The 26606-nt window shown below is 43.8% G+C and overlaps 1 protein-coding gene and 1 pseudogene across 2 annotated transcripts in view; both read right to left on the reverse strand.

Moving 5' to 3' along the window:
- The window catches only part of KREMEN1 (kringle containing transmembrane protein 1), a 68753-nt gene that overhangs the window by 15889 nt on the left and 26258 nt on the right, over nucleotides 1-26606 (reverse strand). Inside the window, exons 4-5 of the mRNA XM_082698128.1 lie at nucleotides 8696-8820; nucleotides 2441-2594 (exon numbers count right to left, since the gene is read on the reverse strand). Of these exons, the coding sequence (XP_082554254.1) occupies nucleotides 2441-2594; nucleotides 8696-8820 (279 nt within the window). The remainder of the gene's footprint in view (nucleotides 1-2440; nucleotides 2595-8695; nucleotides 8821-26606) is intronic.
- On the reverse strand, nucleotides 20329-21331 carry LOC309847579 (heterogeneous nuclear ribonucleoprotein A3 pseudogene; annotated as a pseudogene). The gene has a single exon. The product of its transcript is annotated as a heterogeneous nuclear ribonucleoprotein A3 pseudogene (transcript).

Consider the following 26606-nt stretch of genomic DNA (forward strand, 5'->3'; position numbering starts at 1 on the left):
TAATCTGTTTTCTGTCTGTATGGATTTGCCTATTCTGGACATTTCCTATAAATGGACTCATAAAATACGTGGCCTGAGTGTCTGGTTTCTGTCACTTAGTGTCATGTTTTCAAGGTTCAACCTTGTTGTAGCATGCATCATTATTTCGTTGCTTTTTGTGGCTGAATAATATTCCATTGTACAGATATAACACATTTTGCCGATCCTTTCTTCCATCGATGGACTTTTGGGTTGGTGCCACTTTGGGGGCTATTACGAACAGTGTTGCTGTGAAGGTTCCTGTACAAGTTTCTGTGGGAACATATGTTTTCAATTCTCTTGGGTCTGTATCTAGGAGTGGAATTGCTGGGTCATAAGGTAATTCTGCTTCACGTTTGAGAAACTGCCAGACTGTTTTCCAGAGCAGCTGTACCATTTAACATTTCCACTAGCAAATGTATGAGGGATCCAATTCCTCCATATGCTCACCAACATCTATTCTCCAGTCAAAAAAATTAACACTATGTTCTGTTTAAAGTAGAAAAACAGGTAGCGAACCCACACACCCTGCTTTCCTTTTCTTTACTGTCTAATCCCATGGCTTGTTGGCCGTGTGAGCCCTGGCAAGATATCTATCCTCTTCATGTCCTAGAACTCTCTTCTGTACAATGACAGTGATGATAATAATGCCTTCCTCAGATGGCTGCCAACAGGGCCTAATTTGTATAGATTGATAATTTATATAAAGCCTTAATACACTTAATACACACTCAATGTTTTATTCCTTTCTTTTTTTCACTTAGGAGTAGACCAGGCAAATTTTAAGCTCCGCAAATATACTCTCCTGGGCTAGGGTGTCAAGCCAGAGGATCTTATAATAATAGACTTTGGAAGCAAAAACTTAAATAGAAGTGCAGGGCGTATTATCTACCAACCTTTCTTAAGCATCAGGCAAGTCTTAGTCTTTAGCTTAAACAGAGGTACTCAACTGAGCATTTGTCTTGACATAACAGAATGTACAGGGAGCCACTGGCAGTCTCCAGCAGGCACACTCACCCAAAAGACCAACAGTTGACCACATGAGTTCTACTTGCCAATCCTTCCCCTGTCCTCTGCCCAAACAACACACTTCTGACAACATTTAAGCCATAACCTGCGAAAGGCTTAGGCTTTACAGCCACTGTATGTAGTAGCTGAAGTGTGTCCTCCAAAGGAGACGTGTTCCATGCCTGGTAGTTGTGAATGTGACCTTATTTAGAAATAGTGTCTTTATAGATGTCAACAAGTTAAATGAGGCCACACTAGATGAGAGTGGGCCCTAAATCTAATGACTAGAGTCCTTACAAGAAGATACAGAGAGACACAGAGGCACTGATGGACAGAGGGACAATGGCCATGTGAAGGAGGAGGCAGAGATTACAGTGATGCAACTCCAAGCCAAGGAATGCCAAGGACTGACAGCAATGGCCAGAGGCTCGAACGAAGCAAAGTCTTCTTCCCTGGGGCCTTCAGAAGGAGCATAGATGGATGCTTCAGTGGAGCACTGACAACACCTCAATTTTGAACTTCTAGCCTCCCAAACTACGACAGAATACATTTCTGTTGTTTTAATGCTCCTGGCTTGTGATCATTTGTTATGAGAGCCCTAGGAAACTAACAAAGCATATGATATTTCTGCATGAAACTGGGCCACTCGGTCAGGTTGAGATGTCAAGAGTATATCTACTGTGTCCCAGTGACTAACAAAGACCTATGGACTCTGTAGTATATCTTAGTAACCTCAAGTCTTTCCTTTTGTCTGTCTCACTTGTGACAATCTACTTTCTATTCTTTCTACCAAAATCTGGTGCTATACTGGTACTATGGCTCTCCCAAAGTCTTACCATCACTGAGTGGGATGCAGGGGGTGGTGGTTATGAGGAGGGATCAGATAGGCCAGTGATAAGAACACGGTGCAGGAGAGGTCAAGGCCCCAGATCCATACCCCATCTGCAGTGCACCCAGCCCCTAGCCAGCATCTCACAGATATGGTGGTCAGAGAGGAGGCTGGAAGCGTATGCTCTCTTCTCAGCTGCAAAACTAAATGCCAAGGAAAACATTAAAGGGCTTGGAAGTCAATTAAAACAAGAGGACCTTAAGGCTAATACTGAAGAGCTATACCAGTGTCTGTTAAGTTGCAGAGGTCGTCTTTTCTAGGCTGCCTAAGTATCCTGTGACAGGCCTCATCTCTTCAGAGCACGTGGCACAACTAAATGCCTATCCTTCCTTCTGGAGGACAGGGCCCGAGTCTGCTAGGTCAGTGTTGCATCCCCAGGGTCTGGTCAGGGCCTGGCCTGCAGGAGGTGCTTGATAAGTATTGCTACATGAATGAATGAATGGGAGAGAGGAAGGCTGGTCCGGTTGTTTCTCTGGCACAAGCGTTCCTGGGTCTTGGGCAGCAACGGGCACAGGGCATACTCACTGTCAAAGAGGATGATCCTGCCATCGCCGCCACAGGGCTGGGTGTGATCCCCGAAGCAGACGCTGTTGCACTCGGTGCTGGCTGCCTCCCCGTACTTCCAGTAATCAGGATTATTTCCACAGAAGCAAGCATAGCCGGACTCCATCCCGGCAAACTGTCATAGCAGAGAAACAGCACTGGGTAAGTGTCAGTCTGGGGTGTCAGCTGCCCTGAAGGAGCTTGGCAGGGTCAGCCCCCAGTTGGGTCCCTCTTCCTGGGGTCTCTGCCTTGCTCCCCTCCCTGGATGCTCGTTACACACCATCAGTAACCATGTTTCCCCTTCCGGCGAGCATACCTTTTATTGCCTGCACCTCTCTGTGTTTAAGTGAGTTTGAAGACAGGCACTGGGGGGAAACCCACTAACTTGAAACATTAATAACATCGGCTCCACGTTTTATTGAACGTTTACTGTGTTCCAGGCGGTTAGGTGCTTTATGGCTAGTCCCCACCACAAACTCATTACAGGCCCTGTTAAAATTTTTCATTTTATTTATTACCATACGGTAGAACTATTTATATGGTATATAGTTCTATGCACTTCAACCCATGTTGACAACCACCCCTACGATCGGCCTACAGCTCAGGCACATGGCCCCAATAACCTTCCTATCCTGAACCTGCTTTATAGTTCCCCCTCCATAAATAAACCTTCGCAACTACCTATCGCTTTGCTGTGACTACGGTTTTGTTTTTTCAAAAATATCACATGCTAAGACTGAATGTTTATGTTCCCTCAAAAGTCGTATGTTGAAATCTTAACTCCTAGTGTGAGGGCGCGTGGACATGGAGCCTCTGGTGAATTAGGGCACTAGAACAGAGTCCTCGTGAGTGGGATTAGTGCTCTTACAGAGGAGACCCCAGAGAGCTCCCTGGGCCCTTCTCTCACATGAGGACACAGCAAGATGGCCATCTATGAACTAGGAGACATGCTCTCATTAAACACCCAATCTGCCAACAACCTTAATCTTATACTTCTCGCCTCCAGAACTGTGAGAAATAAATGTTTATCGACCCGATCTATGGTAAGTTTGTTATTGCAGGCAGAATGGACGAAGGCATCATTTAAATGGAATGATATAGCATGTAAGCTTTTGAGACTGGCTTTCCACTTAGTGCAATGTCTTTGAGATTTATCCAAAGTGGTGCATAGATCAATAGTTCACTCGTTTTTATGGCTGAGTAGTAAGTCCATTGCACAGATATACCACTATTTGTTAATCCACTGGGTTGTTTCTAGTTATTTATGATTATGGATAGAGTTGCTATAAACATCGGTGTATAGTTTTGTGTGTGCATAAGCTTTCATTTCTCCAGAGTAAATAACTGGGAATGGGGATGCTGGGTTATAAGGTAAGTTTATGGTTATAAGAAACCACCAAACTGTTTTCCAGTGACTGTACCATTTTACATTCAAAACAATGTAGGAGTTCCAGGTGTTCCATATCCTTGTCAACACACATTATTGTCAGTATATTTTATTTTAGCCATTCTAAGAGGTATGTAGTGGTATCTCATGATAGGTTTCATTTGCATTACCCTAGTGGTTAATGATACCGAATGTCTCCTCATGTGCTTATTTGTCATCTGTTTAACCTCTTTGGTGAAGTATCAAATCATTTGCCCATTTTTTAAATTTTGAGGTATTTTTAAAAAGAGTTTATTTGTTTATTAGAGAGAGAGTGAGAGACAGCGTGAGAGGGGAGAAACAGACTCCCTGCAGAGCTGGAAGCCTGCTGTGGACTTGATTGGGGACTCTGGGATCATGACTTGAGCCGAAGGCAGTCACTTAACCAACTGAGCCACCCAGGTGCCCCATTTTTCAAATTAAAAAAAAAATTTTTTTTAACTACTGAGTTTTTAGTTTTTGTATGCAATCTGCAAGTAAGTCCTTTGCTGCATATGCGATTGCAAATATCCTCTTCTAGGCTATGGCCTGTCTTTTCATTCTTTTTTTTTTTTTTTTTTAAGATTTTATTTATTTATTTGACAGACAGAGATCAAAAGTAGGGAGAGAGGCAGGCAGAGAGAGAGGAGGAAGCAGGCTCCCTGCCGAGCAGAGAGCCTGATGTGGGGCTCGATCCCAGAACCCTGGGATCATGACCTGAGCCGAAGGCAGAGGCTTTAACCCACTGAGCCACCCAGGCACCCCCTGTCTTTTCATTCTTTAAAAAAATGTCTTTCAGAGAGCAAAAGTTTTAAATTTTGATGAAGTTCATTTACTATTTCTTTTATGGATCATGCTTTTGATATTACTTACACCTAAGTACTTTCTATGTAAACCCAGGTATACCTTGGTCACGAAGATTTTCTCCCCTCTTGTCCTCTTAAAGTTTTATAGTTTTACATTCTAGTTAGACCCAAGATCCATTTTGAGTTGTGCATGTAGTCTTTTGTGTTTGATTTCTTCCAATTAACATAATGTTTTGGCCATTCATCCATGTTGTTGTGTTTATCAGTATGTTTTACTGTATCTTCTTCCTGTTGCTGAGTTGTGTTCAAAACTATGGATGTGGGGGGACCTGGGTGGCTTCAGCCCAGGTCATGATCTTGGAGTCCTGGGATCCAGCCCTACATCAGGCTCCTTGCTCAGCGGGAGTCTGCTTCTCCCTTGCCAGCAACCCCTGCTTGTGCTCGCACTCTCTCTCTCTGTCAAATAAATAAATAAAATCTTTGAAAAAAAAAAAAAAGTGTGTCTATAGCACAATGTATTTATTTTTTCATCAGTTAATGGACACTGAGTTATTTACAGTTTGGGACTATTCTTTTTTTTATTTTTAAAGATTTTATTTATTTATTTGACAGAGAGAGATCACAAGTAGGCAGAGAGGCAGGCATAGAGAGAGAGAGGAGGAAGCAGGCTCCCTGCCGAGCAGAGAGCCCGATGTGGGACTCGATCCCAGGACCCTGAGATCATGACCTGAGCCGAAGGCAGCGGCTTAACCCACTAAGCCACCCAGGTGCCCAGTTTAGGATTATTCTGAATAATGCTGCTATGAATACACGCGCATACATTTTTGTGTGAACATACATTTTCAAGTCTCTTAGGTATATATGCAAGAGTGGAATTGCTGGCTTAAAAGGTTACGTTTAACTTTTTGAGAAAATGCCAAACTGTTTTCCACGGCAGCTGTCTTAGCTGGTCCGTAGCACTATTTTACATTTCTATCAGCAAAGGATGAGGATTCCAATTTCTCCACATCTTCACCAATGCTTATTTTATCTTAAAATTTTTTTTTTTTTTTTTTACCTATAGCCATGGGTTATTTATTGTTGTGGTTTCTCATTATGGTTTTGATTTGCGTTTCCCTCAAGACTAATAATATAAGCATATTTCCATGTGCTTATTGGCCATTTGTGTGTCTTTTATAGAGAAATGTCTATTCAACCCATTTGCCTATTTTTTACTTCAGTTGTCCTTTTATTGTCAAGTTGTAAGAGATCTTTATAGATTCTAGACATTAAATCCTTATTCAGATATAGGATTCGTAAATATTTTCTCCTATTCTGTGAGTTATCTTCGTAGTGTCCCTGACACACAAAAGTTGAAAATTTATTTACTGGGTTGATGGGTAGTAAGTTTCGGCCCACGTACCACTGTTTGCTAACCCTGATATATGCAATTATTCTTATGCCAATACCACTCTCTTGATTACTATAGCTTTACGGAAAGTCTTGAGATCAAGCAGGATGAGTCCTCCAGAGTTGATCTTTTTCAGAATTATTTTGGTTATTCTAGGTTCTCTGCTTTTCCATGTAACATTTAAGGATCCACTTAACAATTAAAAAAAAACAACTATCATTTTTTGATTGGGATTGCATTGAATCCATACATCAATCTGGGAAAAGCTGACATTTTAACAATATGAAGTCTTCCAATCCATGAACAATGTCTGCATTTTAAAAAAAGATTTATTTATTTGAGAGCGAAAGAGAGAGAGAGTGAGTGGTGGGGGAGGGGCAGAGAGAGAGAGAGAGAAAATCTCCAGCAGACTCCCTGGTGAGTGAGGAGCCAGACGACCCCAAGATCATGACCTGAACCGAAATCAAGAGCTGGACACTTAACTGACTGAGCCACCCAGGCACCCCACAATGTCTGTATTTCTACTTATTTAGATCTTAATTTTCTCTTGCGATGTTATACATTATTTGGGATATAGGTCCCAAATATGGGATATCCTTTGTTAATTCTGAGATTATTTATGCTGCTGTAAATGGAATTTAAAAATTTTATTTTCCAATTGTTCACTGCTAGTATGTAGAAATGCAACTGATTTTGTATATGACCTTATAACATGCAACCCTGATAAATTTACTTATTATTTTTTAATAGCTTTTATGTAGAATTGTCTACATACCTGACCATGTAGTCCATAAATTAAGAAAAAAATTTTCTCCTTTCCAACCTACATGGCTTTCTTTTTCTTGCTTTATTTCATTAGCGAGGATCTCAAGTACAGTGCTGAATAGAAGAGGTGAGATTGGGCATCATTGTTTGTGCCTAATTTTAAGCAGAAAGAACTGAACTTTCCACTATTGAATAAATATGACATTAGCTTTAGATTTTTTGATAGTTGCTCTTTCTTTTTAAAGATTTATTTTATTTATTTTAGAGGGGGAGAGGGACAGAAGGAGATAGATGGAATCCTACGCAGGTGCGTATATGAGCAGTGGGGAGGGGTAGAGGGGAAGGAAGAGGAAGGCTCCCTTTTGAGCTCCATCTCCTGAGATGGAGCCTGGGACCGTGGGACCATGGACCTAGGACCCTGGGACCATGACCTGAGCCAAAGGGGGACGCTTAGCCATCTGAGCCACCCACGTGCCCCTATTGCTACCATTTTTTGTTTTAAAGCTCAAATTATGTTAGAGTTGGACAGTGGAGACCCTTCCAGTTGGTTCCTGTGTCCTTTTGGCAGCCCTCACCATTCCTTACTTTATTGTACAACATGCTTCAGGCTCTTCTTGCACTTTCTTAGGACGGAGTCCTAATTCTTATATAATGAAGAACAATATCTAGGGGTGCCTGGGGGGGCTCAGTCAGTTAGGCATCTGCCTTCAGCTCAGGTCATGATCCCAGGATCCTGGGATCGAGTCCAGCGTCAGGTTCCCTCCCTTGCTGAGCAGGGAGCCTGCTTCTCCCTCTCCCTCTGCCCCTCCCCTTGCTTGTGCTCTCTCTCTCACTGTCTCTCTCTGTCAAACAATACAATCTTAAAAAAAAAAAGTAAAAAAAGAACAATACCTAGAAACCAAGATCTGAGCACTAAGTGTACTCTGTGGAACCACTGTGTCACTGTTCCCAGGTACTCTCAGTGGACAGAGATAAGAAATATATATGTATATACAAACACACACACGGACCTACAAACATGTTTATATGTATTTCCGTATCTGTCTCTCTATATATCAAAACCATATACTATACTAATAACTTCAATCCCTGCCTGATACTATAGGCTTCACTTCTCCAACAGTGAGAAATCTGGCTCCCATTATCCTCAGTATATTTACTTATATGCTCTGCAAGCAACCAATCAGTCCATCAGGTTGGGCCACCAGCCTCACAAAGCCCCTGACCTTGCAGGCTATTCTCCTTGCTTGGGCCTGATTAATGGCTTTTTCACTGAATTATTAAGGAAGGACAAAAAAAAAGGAAGGAAAAAGGAAGGAGGGAAGGAAGGATAGAGCAAACAATAGGATTATTGAACCTTAATAATCAAGCTTTGCACAGTGGCAGTATCGTAGCCAATGAGGTTTATCCGAGGCGCGATTATTGCTAATTGAACCTTAATAATCAAGGAGTAAATTGCAAATAGAGGAAAGGAAAGCAAGAAAAGAAAGTATTTTGTCCAGGCTAGGGCCCCTAATGTAGTAAGGAAATAACCACTGACTTGGCCTACTCCCAGATCCCCTAGGAAGCCAGAGATGTCCCTGCTCATAACGCTCAAGGGTACAAGGAAATACATAATTCTGTCAGAGGTCAAATAGGGATACAGATATTGGGGGATTTTCCTCTTTTCTCTCCCCATTTTTAGACAAGAATACTGCCTCACACTCCTGAATGCCAAGCCCTGCTCTTCTTCCAGTTCCTCCTTGGCAGAAAAACAGTTCCATGGTTTGACAGATTTAAAAAAAGGATATATATTTTTAAGTTATCTCGGCAGATTGCATTTACATCTTCATGATTTTCTATAGATATAGATAGAGCCATAGAATCATTACCTTGAACCTCTGACTCCGACAAAAACTAATGCAGGTTTGTATGGTAAGTTTGTTTGACGTTTTACTGGTGCCGGTTAGAGGAGGTGGGTTTCCATGATCCTTGTAGCAGCCAAGGTTTCCAGGCACTGGAGGAAAAAGAAAAAAGAATTTCACAACATCTGGCTGTGAAACACCAAGACGAAACAGTGATTTGTGCCAGGTACTTTCATCTCAGCTAATATTTCTACTCTTAAGGTATACATCAATAACAAGCAACAAACTTTAAAAATGGAAGTCCTCTGGCCAATGCCATATTTCTGTTTTCTTCTGAAGAGTATGTGTGGCCCAAGGTCCACCTTTAACTAATCTGTTCGGTATTAATAGAATTGAGCATTAAAGAGAACTAGGAATAATTTCCTCAAAATAGAGAAGCTGCAATATATAAATTATGTTTCAGAGTTGCTGGAGGGCAGGAAAAGCCCTAGGAAGCCTTTCATCCTATGCCTGTGCATCCCCCCCACTAGTTGTTATTGTTTTTAAGACTTATTTATTTATTTTAGGGAAAGGGGGGGGAGAGAGTGTGTGAGTGGTGGGAGGGGCGAAGGGAGAGGGAGATGTAGATGTAATAAGATAGTAAGTGTCATTTTAAGTAACCAAGTTCTAGGGTCATTTGTGGTATAGTAATGGAGAATTACTACATCTACATATTATATACTACATACATGTTGAATGAAGGAATGAGCTGATTGTAGGCCATGGACAAATCAACCTCTCTGGACCTTAGTTTTCCATTTCTGTTATTAATTTATGAATCACTTCACTATCAGATGAAGCCCTTTCCCCTACTTTATCTGCTTGGCTACTCACAGTTTATGTAACTGAAGATATTATTAATAAGACATGAATGAGGCTTTTCCTAGAAGCACTTCTAGGTCAGCTAAAAATTATACATTATTCAATTCCAAATGAGCCATACAGACCCCCAGAAAGCATTTCTCCTTTGTGTTTAAGACTAGAAAACAGAGGGGCACCAGGTGGCTCAGGTGGGTTAAGCGTCTGCTTGGGTGGTGATCCCAGGGTTCTGGGATTCAGCCTGGCTTTAGGCTCCCTGCTCAGTGGGGAGTCTGCTTCTCTCTCTCCATCTGCCTCTCCCCCAGCTTGTGGTCTCTCTCTCTTTCTCTCTCTCTCAAGTAAGTGAATAAAATCTTAAACAAAACAAAACAAAACAGGGGTGCCTGGCTGGCTCGGTCAGTTGAATGTGTGACTCTTGATCTCAGGGTTGGGAGTTCCAGCCCCACACTGGGTGTAGTGATTACTTAAAAACAAAATTTTAAAAAAGAAGACTAGAAAACAGCATGGTCCAATTTAACAAACTTTACATCCACATTAGCCTGTTGGCAGGTAAAAATATATGTGTGTCTCTGTGTGTAATTGCTGCCACCATCTAACATCTAACCAGTTCCTGTTAAATCAGCAGGAAGTACCACTGCTAACTCAAAGAGTCACCCTTCCCCCTCCAGCCAAGTGGTTACCCTTCTCTCTTGCGTCACACATGGTTCAAATATAACAAATGTGGCTCACCACACAAATGTTAAAATGCATCTTTTGGAAACAAACCAGATCTCTATAGTGGCGAATGTAAACAGAAAAACTCTAGGCAGTAGGAGGCTGGTGTTCAGTGGGAGCCTGGCTTGGGAATGGCTGGGTTTTAGAGTTTAAACAAATGCAGTGAGTTAAGCATCTCTAGTCAGGGGCACATCCCACAAGCCGAGTTTGTTAAAGGGACCTTACGCACGGAAACCCGAACCATGCATTCAATGGTTCTTAATGAGAACTACTCGATCATCATCACCCTGGTCATTTACTCTGATTTTTGTCTCATTTATCCTATTATGATCAGAAGTAAGCATGTTATTGTGGATTAGTTTACAGAATGCCCAAGGCACATAATCATAAATGTTAAGATTAGATATCAACAAGGTTATGGGTTGTACTAATGCAGCTGGAACTTATAAGCGTTATTCACAATTTGGTGAGCAAATCCAGGCAGCTCATGTTCCAGTGGGGTAGTGGGGTAGATCTCTGGAAGTCAGCCCCTCCGACGCTGCAGAACCATCCATCTGATATCAATGGCCTGAGGTATCGTGCCTGTCTGGCCTGAGTCAGTTGCTTGCCAGACACCATCGAGTCTACCTCCCAAGATACTGCAGATGTTTGTCTGTGTCTCTGTCTCTACACTGCCATGTCCCTTCCCACTGAGACTACTGCCCTGGCCTGCTAGTCCATCTCCCTATTTCCAGGAGCATGCTATACTAATCTAGTTAGTACACTGCAACCAGAATAATCTTTACTGTTCCAGGCAGAAGGAAGGGCAAAGACCTAAGGCTAAAATGAGGTTGGCCTCTGCAGGAACAAAAAGAAGTGAGGATAACCAACGACAGAGAGAGGGGAAAGTAGTAGGAGCTGGAGGGGTAGGCAAGGGTCCTGCTTGCAACCTTCCAAGTCCCTCAGGATGAAGTAAGTCCCAGCTCTCTCACATGGTATACAAGGCCCTGCCTGATCTGTGCTGCTCGCTCCACTTCCCCTCCCCTTCAGCATGACCTCTCTCTCTATAGCTCAGCTCATGTTCTAGATGAAAGCCAAATTAAGTGATAGTGTATTTGCGAGTTTCCCCATGACACATTGCTCTCCCAACTTCTGTGCATACTCTTTTCTTTGCTTGGAATACTCTCTCTGCTTAACATTGTTGCTTAAGCACTATTTCCCCTGGGGAAGCACCCCGCCCCCCAAATAAGGTCGTATGTCCCTGTTGTGGGCCTGTAGCAGCCTCAATCCTAAACACCTGCTCATGTGTCTCTCTCCCCAACAAACCATGTATGACTTAAGGGTAAGACTGTATCTTCCACACACTGTTGAATTCCCAGGGCCTGGTACGGTCCCAATCACAGAGCCGGTGCCTTAAAACTGAATCCCAGATGCCCGGGCCTGTTCTATACCACCTGCTGGAATCACAGAGTAAGTGGGTGAAGGTAATTCTTCAGTAGCAGTGAAGGAACAGAGCCAGGGGGGAAGTAAAAGGCAGAGCTGACCTGCGTGACAACACCCACTTAAAGTTAGTGAGCGCAGGGTCTGAATCCTGCCTGCATACTGTCCTCTCTGACTCTTCGAATTACCACTCAGGATAACTGAGTTTTCCAGAAAGGTTAACTTGAAAACTTAAAGTTTTATCCTCATCATTTAGGACAGAACCTTTCTAAAACATATTAGCTATTTCTTTTTTTGTTGTTTAAACTTAACTCAGTTTAGCCCATTTTATTTTTTAATTTTTTAAAAAGATTTTATTTATTTATTTATTTGGGAGAGAGGGAGGGAGAAACAGACTCCCCGCTGAGCAGGCAGCCTGATATGGGGCTCGATCCCAGGACCCGGGATCATGACCTGAGCTGAAGGCCACCACTTAACTGACTGAGCCACCCAGACACCCCTCAGTCTAACCTACTTTACGTTTCTCTTGGTGGCTTGAGGTTGTCAAATGTCCTTTACCCAGGCTGGTGTGCTTTTTTTACATGCTCATGTCTGGCTTCAATAGTCAAGTCTGTGCCCTTGGTTACCGCCGAGGCTGCTGACCATTCAGAACATTGGAACTGGAAGGAATCTCAGGGAACCTCTACTTTGTGCTCCTGTCTGTGTGTGTACCCTCGTCTTTATGTGCTGCTGCTTGGGCTTACAACAACACTGCCACGCTTATTAGAGTTGTGTGAAAAACAGAAACAGTTTCTAAAGGGGGAGATCTAGGCTCCCCACTTTCCGGCCATCACGCCACAGCTCAAGAGTTGTTTTGCACGCTCCCACCCCAGGACACAGTGCTCCACGGACGGGCGCTGGCACTACTGCCATCGGCTCAAGAGCAGCGAGCGCCCTACAGCAGCCCCGAATGTGTGGCTCCCGAGTCCGACAGACCATAGCGTGAGTTCTGGCCCCGGCTTCATCAACAGTGGAACGAGGATCGACAGGGCCCCAAAGCGTTCTTTGGAGCATTGAAATGAGATAATGTAAATAAAGTAAAGACCACGAGGCCTGGAAGGATAACATGTGCCAAATAAACAGTGTTCATTTTCATTACAGTTGATCCTTGAACAACACGGGTTTGAAACGCACGTGTCTATTTATGCGTGGATTTTTTACAGGATAGGACTGTGCATGTATTTCCTCTTCCTTACGATTTTCGTAATAACACTGTCTTTTTTCTAGCTTACTCTATTGTAAGAATACAGTATATAATACACATAACGTACAAAATCTGAGTTAACTGACCGCTCATGTGATCAGTAAGGCTTCTGGTCGACACCAGCCTCTTAGTAGTTAAGTTCTTGGGGAGTCAACAGTTATGTGCGGATGTCTGACTGGGCAGGGGGTCAGTGCCTCTAACCCCTGTGATGTTGAAGGGCCAAGTGTATATATAAATAGGGCTTTCATCGTTCACTACACAAACAGAAACCACTTGCTCAGTAACAGAAAACTAAAATAGCATTGAGTTAAAAGGCAAAATCAAAGGCAGCCACCTCAACAAACTGGGTTTCATTCCAGATATGAAAACATCGATCTCTTACAGCTGGTGAGCACACAGTACACTTTCCCATAAGCATCTCACGTGGAAATCAAAGCCCTTTGAGGGAGGTGGTATGGACGGGATTATTCTATGTGACAGAGAAGAAATCATGGACTGGTAACGTTGTGGGCCTTCCATGGGGGCAGAGAAGATGGAACCAGAGGGCACAAGCAAGCTCTGGGGTGGTAGAGACTCACTCTGTGGTTTTGTTCCTTTTGTTCATGGGGCCGGTCTGGTGAACTGAATGGAAGCCAGATTAAAGACTGACTTCTCAAACACATCAGCCCCTCCACACTCGGTGTGCCACGAGGCCAGCCCCTCAGACAGTGGCCAGCCTCTGAGGGGTGCCACTGCCCTCTGACTCGCGCTGGAAAGTGTGGCTCAAAGTCTCGCCGGAGAAGACACGTCATGCAGTCTTCAAAAGCGTTACTGGCCAACTGAGTGCATTTCCAGACCGTGTCCCACCCTTTGCTCTTCCCAGAAGTGGGGAGGAAGAGTCAATTTGAAAAAGGATATTTGTTCTCAAATTCCTTTTTACTTTCAAGACCACTTTAAAGTCCTGTGGCTTGGTCATGCATTTTTCCTTTTACCAAAGAGGCTTCATCACTTTCAATTCTTTAAAAATCCTCTTAAAATACAAGCAGACCCCTTGCTTATCATAGTTGGTGCTTTAAGACGAGTGACAGTAATCAGCAACATTCTCTTCAGATGTTCAGAGGTCTTGCCAGAGATAAAAGTTTCAGAGGTGGCTGAGGGGAGATGGTCCTCTATTCAGATTAATCTGCGAACTACTGTTCTTTTGCATCATAAGGAACAGCTGGGAAGCATCCAGGCAGCTGACTAGCCATCTTTACATTTGGACTAAACTGTGGTTCATTGTGAAGGTGCTGTGTACACCTCCATGGGAGCCCCCATGGCCAACAACCCTTTTCTAAGGGCCATCATCTTCTTAGAGCATCAACTGCTGGTTGGGAACAGGCCAAAGGATTCCATCCTCTGACTGACTTCTGTGAGGCCCAGGAGATTCTCTCTCCCAGAAAGCTGAACTGGGACTTCAGTTAATGAATTGTGAGTGCTGGACTTACAGGGGTCTTGTCAAGTGGGGGTTAAGGCAACCAGCCATATTTGGGCCACCTGAATTGAGAAGTGAGCTTATTCTTCTGCTCCATAAAGAGGAAGAAGAATGGATGCCATCCTGAGACAGAGGCAGAGGTGGGAGACCATGTGGCCCCAGAGAGAGATGGCAAGAGTAGGTACTTTCTTCCCAGGTTCTTGGGACACAGGAACGGGATGTTCTGCAATACAGTCCTAATGCCCTTCCAATAAATTCTTTTCATTCAAGTTAATTTGAGTGAATTCCATTCCTGGCAATCAGACAACTCCTGACAAAGATAGAAAGCATGCCATTATGGCAAAAGCTCAATTTGAATACAAATCTTCAGATGGCAATTTATTTAAGAAGTCCTGACTGTTACTATGTTTTCTGTTCCAGTGCTCTGACCAGATCTGGGATATCTGTTTAAGAAACTAGAAGCAAAGTTCTTATCTTGCATTTTGGAAAACTTCCCTGGCTCTGTAGGACTCCTTTTACTTTGTCTTTTTTTTTTTTTTTTTTTAAGATTTTATTTATTTGCCAGAGACAGAGAGAGAGGGTACACACAAGCAGGTAGAGAGGCAGGCAGAGGCAGCGAGAGAAGCAGGCTCCCTGCCGAGCAAGGAGCCCGATGCGGGACTCGATCCCAGGACCCTGGGATCATGACCTGAGCCAAAGGCAGCGGCTCAACAAACTGAGCCACCCAGGCGTCCCTCCTTTTACTTTGTCTTATAAGTAAAATCTGCTTCTTCAGACATGAAGAAATGAAATGCAGTGACTCTGCTTGTTTTAAGTCATTTAACCTTGTGTGGAGACCATCTTTTGCCCCTGGAACCTCAAGCTGGTGTCTCAGTAGCTGATTTCTTCCCTCCATGGGAGCAAGAATGGAGTTCACCTGAGATGATGCTGCTGGTGTCCTACCAGAGGACCAATCATTTCAAATATGTCCTTCAGAGAATCAATGGGTTAAGTGTAGACTCATATATTCTCTCAGCCACGAGCTGTGACCACAAGCACATTGCCCTCCGTCCTAGCCACTTACAATTTCCATTCCGGATTGGCAGCTGCCATCTTGGTCCAAGTCCTATCCCAATATGGACCCACCATACTTCTTTAACTTTATTTCTAAACATCCTTTGTCAGTCGCACTGATTCTACGAGCAGCACTACTCATGTCTGAATCCCCTATGAGCTCGTCCATATAAAAAAGTGAACACAGACTTTTCTTCCCCTGTGAAATTTTACCTTTAGGGGAAGGTAGTAAGAGGTCCTAAGGATCCTGACCCCCATATGGCCCTGATGTATCACAGTGGTAGTTTTATTTTGTTGGGAGTTCCTTCTCTGAAATTTAATTTCTGGTGATTTAATGTGTTAGTCTCCAAAGGAGGCTCTAATAATCTTGCCCCTCCCCATACATGTGGGCCACCACCTACTTTAAGAGTTGGCATCAGGGAGCCTGGGTGGCTCAGTGGGTTAAGCCGCTGCCTTCGGCTCAGGTCATGATCTCAGGGTCCTGGGATCGAGTCCCGCATCGGGCTCTCTGCTCAGCAGGGAGTCTGCTTCCTCCTCTCTCTCTCTCTGCCTGCCTCTCTGCCTACTTGTGATCTCTCTCTGTCAAATAAATAAATAAAATCTTAAAAAAAAAAAAGAGTTGGCATCAATTTCCTTTGCCCTTGAATCTGGGCTGGCCTTGTGACTTGTTTTGATCAACAGAACGTGGTGGACTTCTGAGTTCATGCCTTCAGAGGACTGGCAGTTTCTGCTTCCTCTCTCTTGGAAGCCAGCCAGCCACTATGTGAGTGGCCTGATTACACTGTTAGAAAGAGCAGTTACCCAAGTAGAGGCCTGAAGCCGTGTTGGATGTCCTAGCCCCAGCAGAGCCCCCAGGGGAATGCAGCCACCTGACTGAGCCCTGATGAGAGCAGCAGAAGAACCATCAAGCTGAACCTCAGCCAACCCACAGGAGTAGGAGAAATGGTAAGCCGTTGTTGCCTTAGGCCACAAGGGTTTGGGGCGGCTTGTTATACAGCAACAGAGAACTGAAACACCTTACTCGACAAAAGGTCAGTCCAAGTTCAGGAGGAATGATACAGCGAGGTCTCTAGGAAGAAGAGCTCAGTTTATTGACTTGAACTTTTGTTTTTCGGGGACACCACGAATATCCCAGGCAAGGAACTGCAGAGTTGTCTTTGACTCTTCTTGCTGTTTCATCCCTATATATTCTACTTGTCATCAAGTTCTGTCTTCTTCCTAAAGGTATCTCGGATTTAACCCTTCCTGTCTTATCTCACTGCTGCCATCACAGCTCAGACCCTGATCCACTGGATTTAGAAATCTGCACCAATCCTTTCCTCCTGGACTTCCTTCCTCGGACCCATTCTGTAAGTGGGCCCTGGGCTCATCTTCCTAAACTAGGACTTTCAGTATGTCAGTCCCCATCTGGCCAACTCTGGCTTTCGAGGTTTCAAGGCCTCATCTGGTCCCTCCTTGTCCACTCCTCTACTTGGCAATGTGGTCCCCAGCCCACGCACACAGCCCCAGGCCCTTCGTCCAAGTCCCTGTCAGGCTGTTACCTGACCTGCTATGCTCTGATCCATCCAGCCCCATCTACCTCTCTCTATAATGACTCCAACCTCCACAACCGCACCGAGAGCTCTCTCATCTGCAGAAACTCACAGCTCTCCACCTCCTAATTCAATCATATTTATATACCTGGTGGGCTGGTCTCCAATTTCCTCCCATGCTTATAACTCCGATTCCTAATTACATTTTAAGATTGACGGTAGGGACTCTTATGTTTATGTATATTCCTCCAGGCAAGCGCTACTGTAAAGGTGTTCGGTAAACTCAACCAGGTTGACCTGAATGATTTTCCATTTTTAAGTTAGTAGTATGACTTGCCCAACCGTGCTTCAGAACACTTTGGAAATACAGTATATATCTGTCATTGAGGAAAATGGCCATTTGGTTCAGAAAGTCATTTTTTTTCCCTCATGGAAAATTATATAATACCTACTGCCAAAAACCAAGAACAATCGAGTATCCGCCAGATCTGAGACCATAAAACTGCGCTGTGAGAACGAACGCAGGGCCTCTTATGTTCTCTGACTGCAGCGCCACACCAGGCCCCAGGGGAGAGGCCCCCACAACAGCTGAGGCACACCACTGAGCCCCGTGGCTAGTCAGATAAAGAAGGAATGGGCAGAAATAACACACAGGTTAGGAATAACCTATTTAGGAATTGTATGGCGGGAACATGCCAACAGCAGTCCATTCCCTGGGGAAAGCAGAGGCCACCATAGCACCTGCTAGAACTTCCATGCCCACCACATGGGTTGTGTGTACTTTATGCACCGGATCTTCAAAAGAACCCTAGAAGGCACAAATGAGAAGACCAAGGCTCAGAGCAGAGTCATTTTGCCGAAAGCCACTAAACGATTAAGATTCAAACCTAAGGCCCTGTGACTCTGACATCTACATTCTTTCCACTAATTTGTGTTGTCTTTCTTCCTGGAAGAGACATGATAACACATTCTCAGGAATATTTAATGAGCACCGTTATGGCCTGCCCTGTGCTAGGTGTTGGGGGAGACTGTCACAATACATGGCTTGGGGGGATGGGAAGTCCCCCTAGATTCCATCAGCACCCTCCACAAATCAACATACCACCCATGTAAAAAGAGAGCATGTGCTTGGCAAATCCAGCTTCCAGAGGAGTCCCCCGTTCCACCTTAAGCCTCTCCTTCACAGAAATTCCAGAGCTACCCCTGCTCCTGTCTTTGAACGGCTTAGTCTGGCTGGGAAAACACAACTACTCACATGAAGCAATATGAACAGTACGAAGCAGGATTCTGACATAGGCTAATTTAATGCTAATCTAAAAGGGCTCGATGCAACAAAAACGTAAAGTAACTATAATGGCCAGAGGGAGGAGGTGCAAAAAATGAGTCTGCATCATTTATATTATTACGTTCATTTCAATATTGCTTTGGCTGTCACCTGAAGTTTCAGGTTTCCTTTTAGCTGTGAAGTGTGAATGATGCTCCCAGATGTGTCTTTTTTTTAAGATTTTATTTATTTATGACAGAGAGAGTGCGAGAGGAACGCAGCATGGGGAAGCTGGAGAGGAAGAAGCAGGCTCCCTGCTGAGCAGGGAGCCCGATGCGGGGCTCAATCCCAGGATACTGAGCTGAAGGCGGACAGACACTTAACGGCTGAGCCATCCAGGTGCCCAGATGTGCTCTTTTTGAGGTGAAGTTCAAACCATGCAGTGAACATTCGGTTTTGAGAGAAACCACCCCCACCCCAGGCCTGGACATGGCTGCTGATATAGTGTTTCATGCCAAGGGTCCAAGGCTGGGGAGCCCCTTTCCAGCTGAGAACAGCTGGGCAGGGAACACCCTCGGAGACGGCCCAACATCCTACAGAGCGATTCTGCTGTGAGGCGAATGCTTCCTGGATACCATCGCAGCCTGCTGTCCTCCTGGGGCTTGGGATTTCCCAAACTCAAAGAAGACAAGAAAATGACTTAGAGCTAAGAGCTTGAACTGCAGACCCTCTGTCGCCACTGACTTAATCCTTTGGTTTCCACAATGTCAAAAAGGCACTCTTCATAATTCGGCATACTTTCAGAATTTCAAACTCTAATTCCCAAACAATCCACCAAGAAAATTCTCAAGAATGACCTCAATAGTAGCCTGGATCCATCCCAGGGCCCCTGTTTTCAAGGAAATAAAGGAAATGGAGCTGTTCTCAAGAACTGGAAGGAAAGGGCACTGGTCTTGCCACAAGGAGCCCTAGATTCAAATCCGATTTGGCTCAGGGTATAATCCTCATCAGGTCACCTCACTACTCTAGGCTCATTGTCTCATCTAAACAATGGGGGGTGGGGAGTGGACACACCGCCCACTTCACTGGAAGTGAAGCTGCTGGAAAGGTTAAAGGTTAAATGAGGTAATGTGAATGAATAGAAGTGTCTTATACACAGTCGGTACTCAATAATAGTTGAAATAAAAGCTGAAACACACTAAACATCAGTGATGACATTAAAATGCAAAAAGTGCTAACAGAGACAAAACATTTTCTGTAATTCAGAGACTGCCTTGACCACCCCTGCCAAAGCGCCCTTGGCTTTTTGCTCAAGCTCTGAACATAGCTTTAAAAACTCTTATTAGGGGTCACGCTTGGAAGCATATTTGTAAGGAACAACAAATCTGTTTTAACAAGGCCAGGGTGTCATTTAATTAAAAGGAACTTGAGCCAGTGAAGTCACCAAAGGCCCCATTTTGCAGAGATGCCATGGCTGGCATCCCCTTAGGATTCCTCTGTGCGAATGATGCAATCTCTGGAGAACTTCTCACGGATTAAAAGGGGGACACTTTACCCCAAATCCCTAACACAGAAGCTTGAGGAGCGATGGAGACACATCTTCTGACACTCCACACTCTTCAGCCTCATCAGTTGGTGCTGTCGTCCACCTCATCTTCCCAGGTCAAGCCCAAGCTCCATACTCACAAGACGGTCGTCCATTATCTGGCCCCACCTCATTCTTCTCAGACCTCATCTCTTGCCCTGCCTTCCTTTTTTTTTTTTTTTTTTAAAGTTGAAATTCCTTAATTTTTTATTCTGTACCACTACCACAATTTAAGGGCAATATACCTGACGTAATGAAAAGAAAAAGACAGACAAAGCTACAATAGATAAAAGACCGCAGGAATGTACATCCGACTGACACTACATTGCATTAACCAGTAGCTGCACTGTGTTGTAAACTGTGGCTATGGCAGACCTGAGCAAAAAGGCTTTCCTCTTTAAGCTGCAGTAACTTTTCTGACTACGGATCCTTGTTCCTCTAATGCATTTCGGACTGTCTCAAAATAACCTGCAACTTTCCTGACAACTCCTCGCTCTCTTTCCTGCTAAGAAATGCAGCCCTTTTCTTCTGAAAAAGTTTTAGAACCTTCTGCTGCCATATCCACCACTTCCACCACCAGATCCACAACCACCACCATAGGGACTGCCTGAGCTTCTTCCACCAAAACTGCCCCCCTTCATGGGTCCATAATTGGATTGCTGTCGTCCACTATAATTTCCACAATCATTATAGTTCCCATCACCATAGTTAGCTCCAAAATTTCCTCCTTCATTGTAACCACCATATCCTCTACCACCACCTCCATATCTACCTCCTTGGTTTTCGTATCCTGGTCCACCACCCCCATAGCCTCCTCTACTCCTATAACCAGGACCACCACCATAGTTGCCACCATCACCTCCTCCGTAACTCCCTCTGCTGCCACCACCTCCACTACCACAACCTCCTCTTCCACCAAAGTTTCCACCACCTCCAAAGTTTCCTCCACGACCTCTTTGTGAGTCAGCAGACTGCATTTCTTCTTTAGAAAGGGCCTTTTTCACTTGACAACTATGCCCATTAATAGTGTGATATTTCTGAACAATTTTAATAACTGTATCATGATCAAAACTTACAAAAGCAAATCTTCTCTTTTTTCCACTCCGTCTTCCATAACGTCTGTGGTTTCAATCTTGCCATACTTTTCAAAGTAGTCTCTCAAATTATATTCTTCTGTATCTCCTTTAATATCACCAACAAAAATTTTCTTCACTGTTAGATGGGTACCAGGCTTTACAGAATCCTTTCTAGAAACAGCTCTCTTTGGTTCCACTACATGCCCATCAAACTTGTGTGGTCAAGCACATATTGCTGTATCCACCTCTTCAATACAAGAGTAAATAACAAAACCAAAACCCCTGGAATGTTTTGTTTGGGGGTCTCTCATCTCCACACAATCTGTAAGTGCACCCCACTTTTCAAAATGTTCTTTTAAACTATCATCTGTAGTTCCAAAGCGCAAACCACCAATAAACAGTTTTCTCAACTGCTCTGGTTCCTTTGGATCATGGCCCTCCTCCCCTGGTGGCAGTGGCTGGAGTTGGGCTGGGTGTGACTGGGCAGCGGTTTTACCTCCATTTTATGACAGGACTCCCCTCTTCTAACTCGACTTCAATATGGGACCAAGAGGAAGAGTTGCCTTTCCTTCTTATATTTCTATCTCAGCAACATTGATTTTGCCTGGGAATTTACTAGTGTGTGAGCGCATGCACATTATTCCTTCTACCCCAATGCCCTCCCTACTCTACCCAACCCTAACATCTAGAACCTGGCTGCTTCAAGTGTGATCCTACAACTCCACATCCTAGGGTCTGGTTAGAACTACAGAGTCTCTAGCCTGCCCTAGACGTACTGAATCAGAATCTGCATTTTAATAAAATCCCCATGACTGTACTACTATATTTTCATGAGGAAACTTAAAGTTGGAGAAGCCCTGTAGCCAAGATCCCACCTCTTCCAGAAGCCCTCCTTAGTAACCAGTAGCCCCTGCCTCCCACCATGCCAGGGAAGATGCCCCTCCTTCAGTGCTCCCAACCTTTTCTCATCTCATTTATTACAGAGTATCTTGTGTATGCTTATCTGTCTGTCTGTCTTTTGCTCTAGACTAAGGGGTCCCCAGAGACCACACCTTGTGTCCCCTGTGCTGTACAAGGTATGGCATATGACTGGAGCTTAAAAAATGACACTTGTCACAGCGAGTAATAAACTCCTTGTGATTCTCAACTTTAATAACTAACTTTAAATAACTTTTATAACTAGCTTTAACTTTAATAATAATAACTTTAAATAACTAGAAGTTTATAAAGTTTAATAACTAAAATTTTAACCACTAACTTTATTTTTATTTATTTTTTTAGAGAGGGAGAGGGTGAGGGAGAGGGAAAGAGAGAATCCCTCCATGCCCAGCTCAAAGCTCAATCTCACAACCCTGAGATCATGACCTGAGCTGAAATCAAGATTTGGACACTTAAGTGACTGAACCACCCAGGTGTCCCTTATCACTAACTTTATTTATTTATTTATTTTAAGATTTTATTTATTTATTTGAGAGAGAGAGACAGTGAGAGAGAGCATGAGCGAGGAGAAGGTCAGAGGGAGAAGCAGACTCCCCATGCAGCTGGGAGCCCGATGCAGGACTCGATCCCGGGACTCCGGGATCATGACCTGAGCCGAAGGCAGTCGTCCAACCAACTGAGCCACTCAGGCGTCCCTATCACTAACTTTAATAACTAACTCAGATACCTGTGAGCTATATGCAAATTATCTCAATTTAGGTTGATTAGGTTAATCGTGTTATACATCTGAACCCAGATACTTCGAATGCTGTATTTATATATTTATTTTGAAATATTTAAAATATACCATTTTAAGATATCACAGAATTAACTTTTTATTTTTTTTTTATTTTTTTATTTTTTTTTTTAAGATTTTATTTATTTATTTGACAGATCACAAGTAAGCATAGAGGCAGGCAGAGAGAGAGAGCGAGAGGAGGAAGCAGGCTCCCCGCCGAGCAGAGAGCCCGATGTGGGGCTCGATCCCAGGACCCTGGGATCATGACCTGAGCCGAAGGCAGAGGCTTTAACCCACTGAGCCACCCAGGTGCCCCAGAATTAACTTTTTATAATGGAAACTTTCAAACATACAAAAAAGCAGGAAGGAATAATGAGCCCATTGTCATGCAGCATCAAAAAATATCTACTTTTTAAAAAAAAAAAAAACATTCTAGTTTCATCTATTTCACTCATCTGACCCATTCACTCTTTGGGAGATGAGGTCATTTTAAAATAAATTCCAGACATATTATCAATTTCAACCACAAATATTTCAGTATGTATCTATAATTTCAAATGACTTAAACAATTATTTGTATATCCCCACCATGCCGTTATTGTACCTAATAAAATTAACAGTGGTTTCTTAATATAATCTAATAGTCTGTGTTCCAATTTCCTTATTTCAAAGATGTATTTGGGGGCGCCTGGGTGACTCAGTGGGTTAAGCCTCTGCCTTCAGCTCAGGTCATGATCTCAGGGTCCTGGGATAGAGCCCCACATCGGGATCCCTGCTCAGCAGGGGGCCTACTCCCCCCACCCACCCACCGCCTGCCTATGCCTACTTGTGATCTCTCTCTGTCAAATAAACAAAAGAATCTTTAAAAAAACAAAATCTTTAGGGGTGCCTGAGTGGTTCAGTGGGTTAAAGCCTCTGCCTTTGGCTCAGGTCGTAATCCCAGGGTCCTGGGATCGAGCCCTGCATCACGATCTCTGCTCAGAGGGGAGCCTGCTTCCTCCTCTCTCTCTGCCTCTCTGCCTACTTGTGATCTCTGTCAAATAAATAAATAAAATCTTTAAAAAAAAAAAAGATGAATTTGTATAGTTGAGTTTGTAGAAATCAGGTGAATGTTTTATAGCAAAGAATGGCTCTCAGCAATGATAAAGTATATTTCTCATGCCCGTGGTTTCAGGCCAACGTCGGCTATGTGGAGGAAATAATATTTGCCTTTAAATGCCACTTGCAGGTTCCCCTCCACCTCACAACTAGATTACTTAAACTTTTACAAAACTGTCCCCAATTTTTTTTTTTAAAGATTTTATTTTATTTATTTGACAGAGAGAGAAATCACAAGTAGGCAAAGAGGCAGGCAGAGAGCCCAATATGGGGCTCGATCCCAGGACCCTGGGATCATGACCTGGGCTTAAGGCAGAGGCTTAACCCACTGAGCCACCCAGGCGCCCCAAAACTGTCCCAAATTTTTAAAAAGAATCTAGGTACAACAGAACAAATCAAAACCATGCTGAGGCCCATCACATCCTTTGCAAGCAATGAAATAAATGGGAATTAGAATGGAGAGGATGATTATTTAACAAGAAAGAGATATGCAAAGAACAGATACTAAGCCAAATGGTTTCTGCCTCAGTAGCCAAACCAACAGGACTGAGTTGTAGAGCATGGGATCTGGAGGGATGGGAACCTTGAGGACTTTTTGAGGAAATTTGCTTTTAATGGTCTGTATTTCTTCTGTCCACAATAGAAACTTGGAGTTTCTAGGGGCGCCTGGGTGGCTCAGTGGGTTGGGCCGCTGCCTTCGGCTCGGGTCATGATCTCAGGGTCCTGGGATCGAGCCCCGCATCGGGCTCTCTGCTCCACAGGGAGCCTGCTTCCCTCTCTCTCTCTCTGCCTACCTCTCTGCCTACTTGTGATTTCTGTCTGTCAAATAAATAAATAAAATCTTAAAAAAAAGAAAAGAAAAAAAAAAGAAACTTGGGGTTTCTAAGAAACATACTGGCCCATGTGGTTTGAAGAGCATATCCAATTACCTCAGAGTTGTTCTCTTTTTAACAGTTATGTTCTGGGTTGGGGGTACGGTGAGTCTGGTGGGGGGTATTAAGGAGGGCACATATTGCATGGAGCACTGGGTGTGATGCATAAACAATGAATTTTGGAACACTGAAAAAAATAAAAATAAAATCTTTAAAAAAATTAATTAAAAAAAAAATAATGGTTATGTTCTGATCCATGCTCCACAGGTCAAAAGCACAGTTCAAGTTTCTCTTTTTCCCTGTGTGAATCAGACTTCATCGCTGCCTCCCTGCTTGTCTTAGCTCTGTCCGAAACATGCCGCCGGGCAGGGATTCCGGTCGCCACACAATGGCCTGCCATTCAACCACATTCTGTTTTGTCCCTAAACATCCACTCCCCCGGCTCCTGCTGGGTCTGTTATATTCAGATATGAACTTTCCAGGAATCTGATCATGTCACAGGCCTTTTCCTGTATGACAAGTTCAATGCTAATCATGAATAGTGGGCTTCGCACAGAGGGTTAGTATTATTCATGAAAATTATGACTCCACATCCAGAAATAGGGCAAAACTGGCCTAAAATAGGCTGGTTGTATCTCCGTCGAGTCCACTAGGCAACTACCAATGCCTCTTCCTTCAACCAGCACAGGAGTTTTTCTCAACTACATTAATCAGACACTCAAGGAGCACAATGTTCTGCCAGACTCTCAAAGTCTGAGGCTCAACTAGATGGGGAGCCCCGATGCCCACAGGGTGAACGGAAGGGTTTTCTAAAGAACCAAAGCCAGATACTTACTGTTCCCTCCCCAGCACCCCCCTAAATCAGGTACTCCCCAGCTCTCGTTCCCAACCTCTGTATGCTTCCCTGCCCAGACCATTTCAAGGCCAACTTTAGACATTTCGAGAAGACTACTAAAGGGCCATAGAAAAAGGAAATGATATTTAATTTTCCTTTTTTGGAAGAGTGAGGCACATCCTGCAAATATTAGGAATGAGGGAAGGTACTACATGGGTTGTATCATTTTTCTGTAATTCTCTCTTCTGGAACTTAGTTTCAGTGACCACATGAGTCCGCTACCATTGGTCCAAATTATATTTTATAAATGCAAGTTGAGGATTATCTTTCCAAATAAAAGCGGCCAGACTGAAATCCCCTCCTCGCCATTCCTGAGAGAATGACACAGGCTAGTACTAAAAGACTATCTTTGTGTAGAACAAATGGACCGAGGAAAATCTGCTTTCCTCTCCCCCTGTCCCTTTCTTCTTTACATAACTAGAGCCAAATGAGATGTTTTTCATTTTAAAAATTTGATTAAGCAGACTGAGCAAAAGCCCATTCTGCTGGTCTTTACTGTCTTTTCAATTTTGGGACTGAATCAAGGCATACTTGGGTTGGAAGGAGAGTGAAGCCAGGACCTCACTGCCAGGCAATGGTTTTATTTGGAAATTTGTAACTTTTGGAAGGTGAGAGGTAGGGCCTGCAGCACTCCTTCCCCATGAGGCAGCAGAATTCAGACTGCTGTGGTGGGCATGAGTGAGAGGTCCCAGGTCCCCCACAAACCTCCATATCACTCTATATACATAGCCTCCGGGGCTGAGGTGTGAGGAAGTGTGGTGACGGATCAAGTGTGGTGACAGGATAAGGAGTAAGGGGAAATAGTATGGTAAAAAACAACCCAGGTAGAATTATTATGAAGGAGCTCTCCTTTTCCTCAGCTCTAGTAACTGAGAAAACCTGCTCCCTTGGCATATTTAAAAAGATATTACAGGGCACCTAGGGTGGCTGTCGGTTAAGTGTCCAATTCTTGATTTTGGCTCAGGTCATGATCTCAGGGTGGTTAGATCGAGCCCTGCGTCGGGTGGGAGCTGGCTTAAGTTTCTCTCCCGCTGCCCCCCCCACCCCTCTCTCTCAAAAAAAGAAAGAAGAAAAGATCGGACAAACAGTACATTAGTACCGGCTTCCAGGGCCATTCTCGTTTGGGCTTCTGTACTTTAAAACTACCATATATTCTACC

Source organism: Mustela nivalis (assembly GCF_964662115.1).
Source record: "Mustela nivalis genome assembly, chromosome: 14".
Classification (NCBI taxonomy): domain Eukaryota; kingdom Metazoa; phylum Chordata; class Mammalia; order Carnivora; family Mustelidae; genus Mustela; species Mustela nivalis.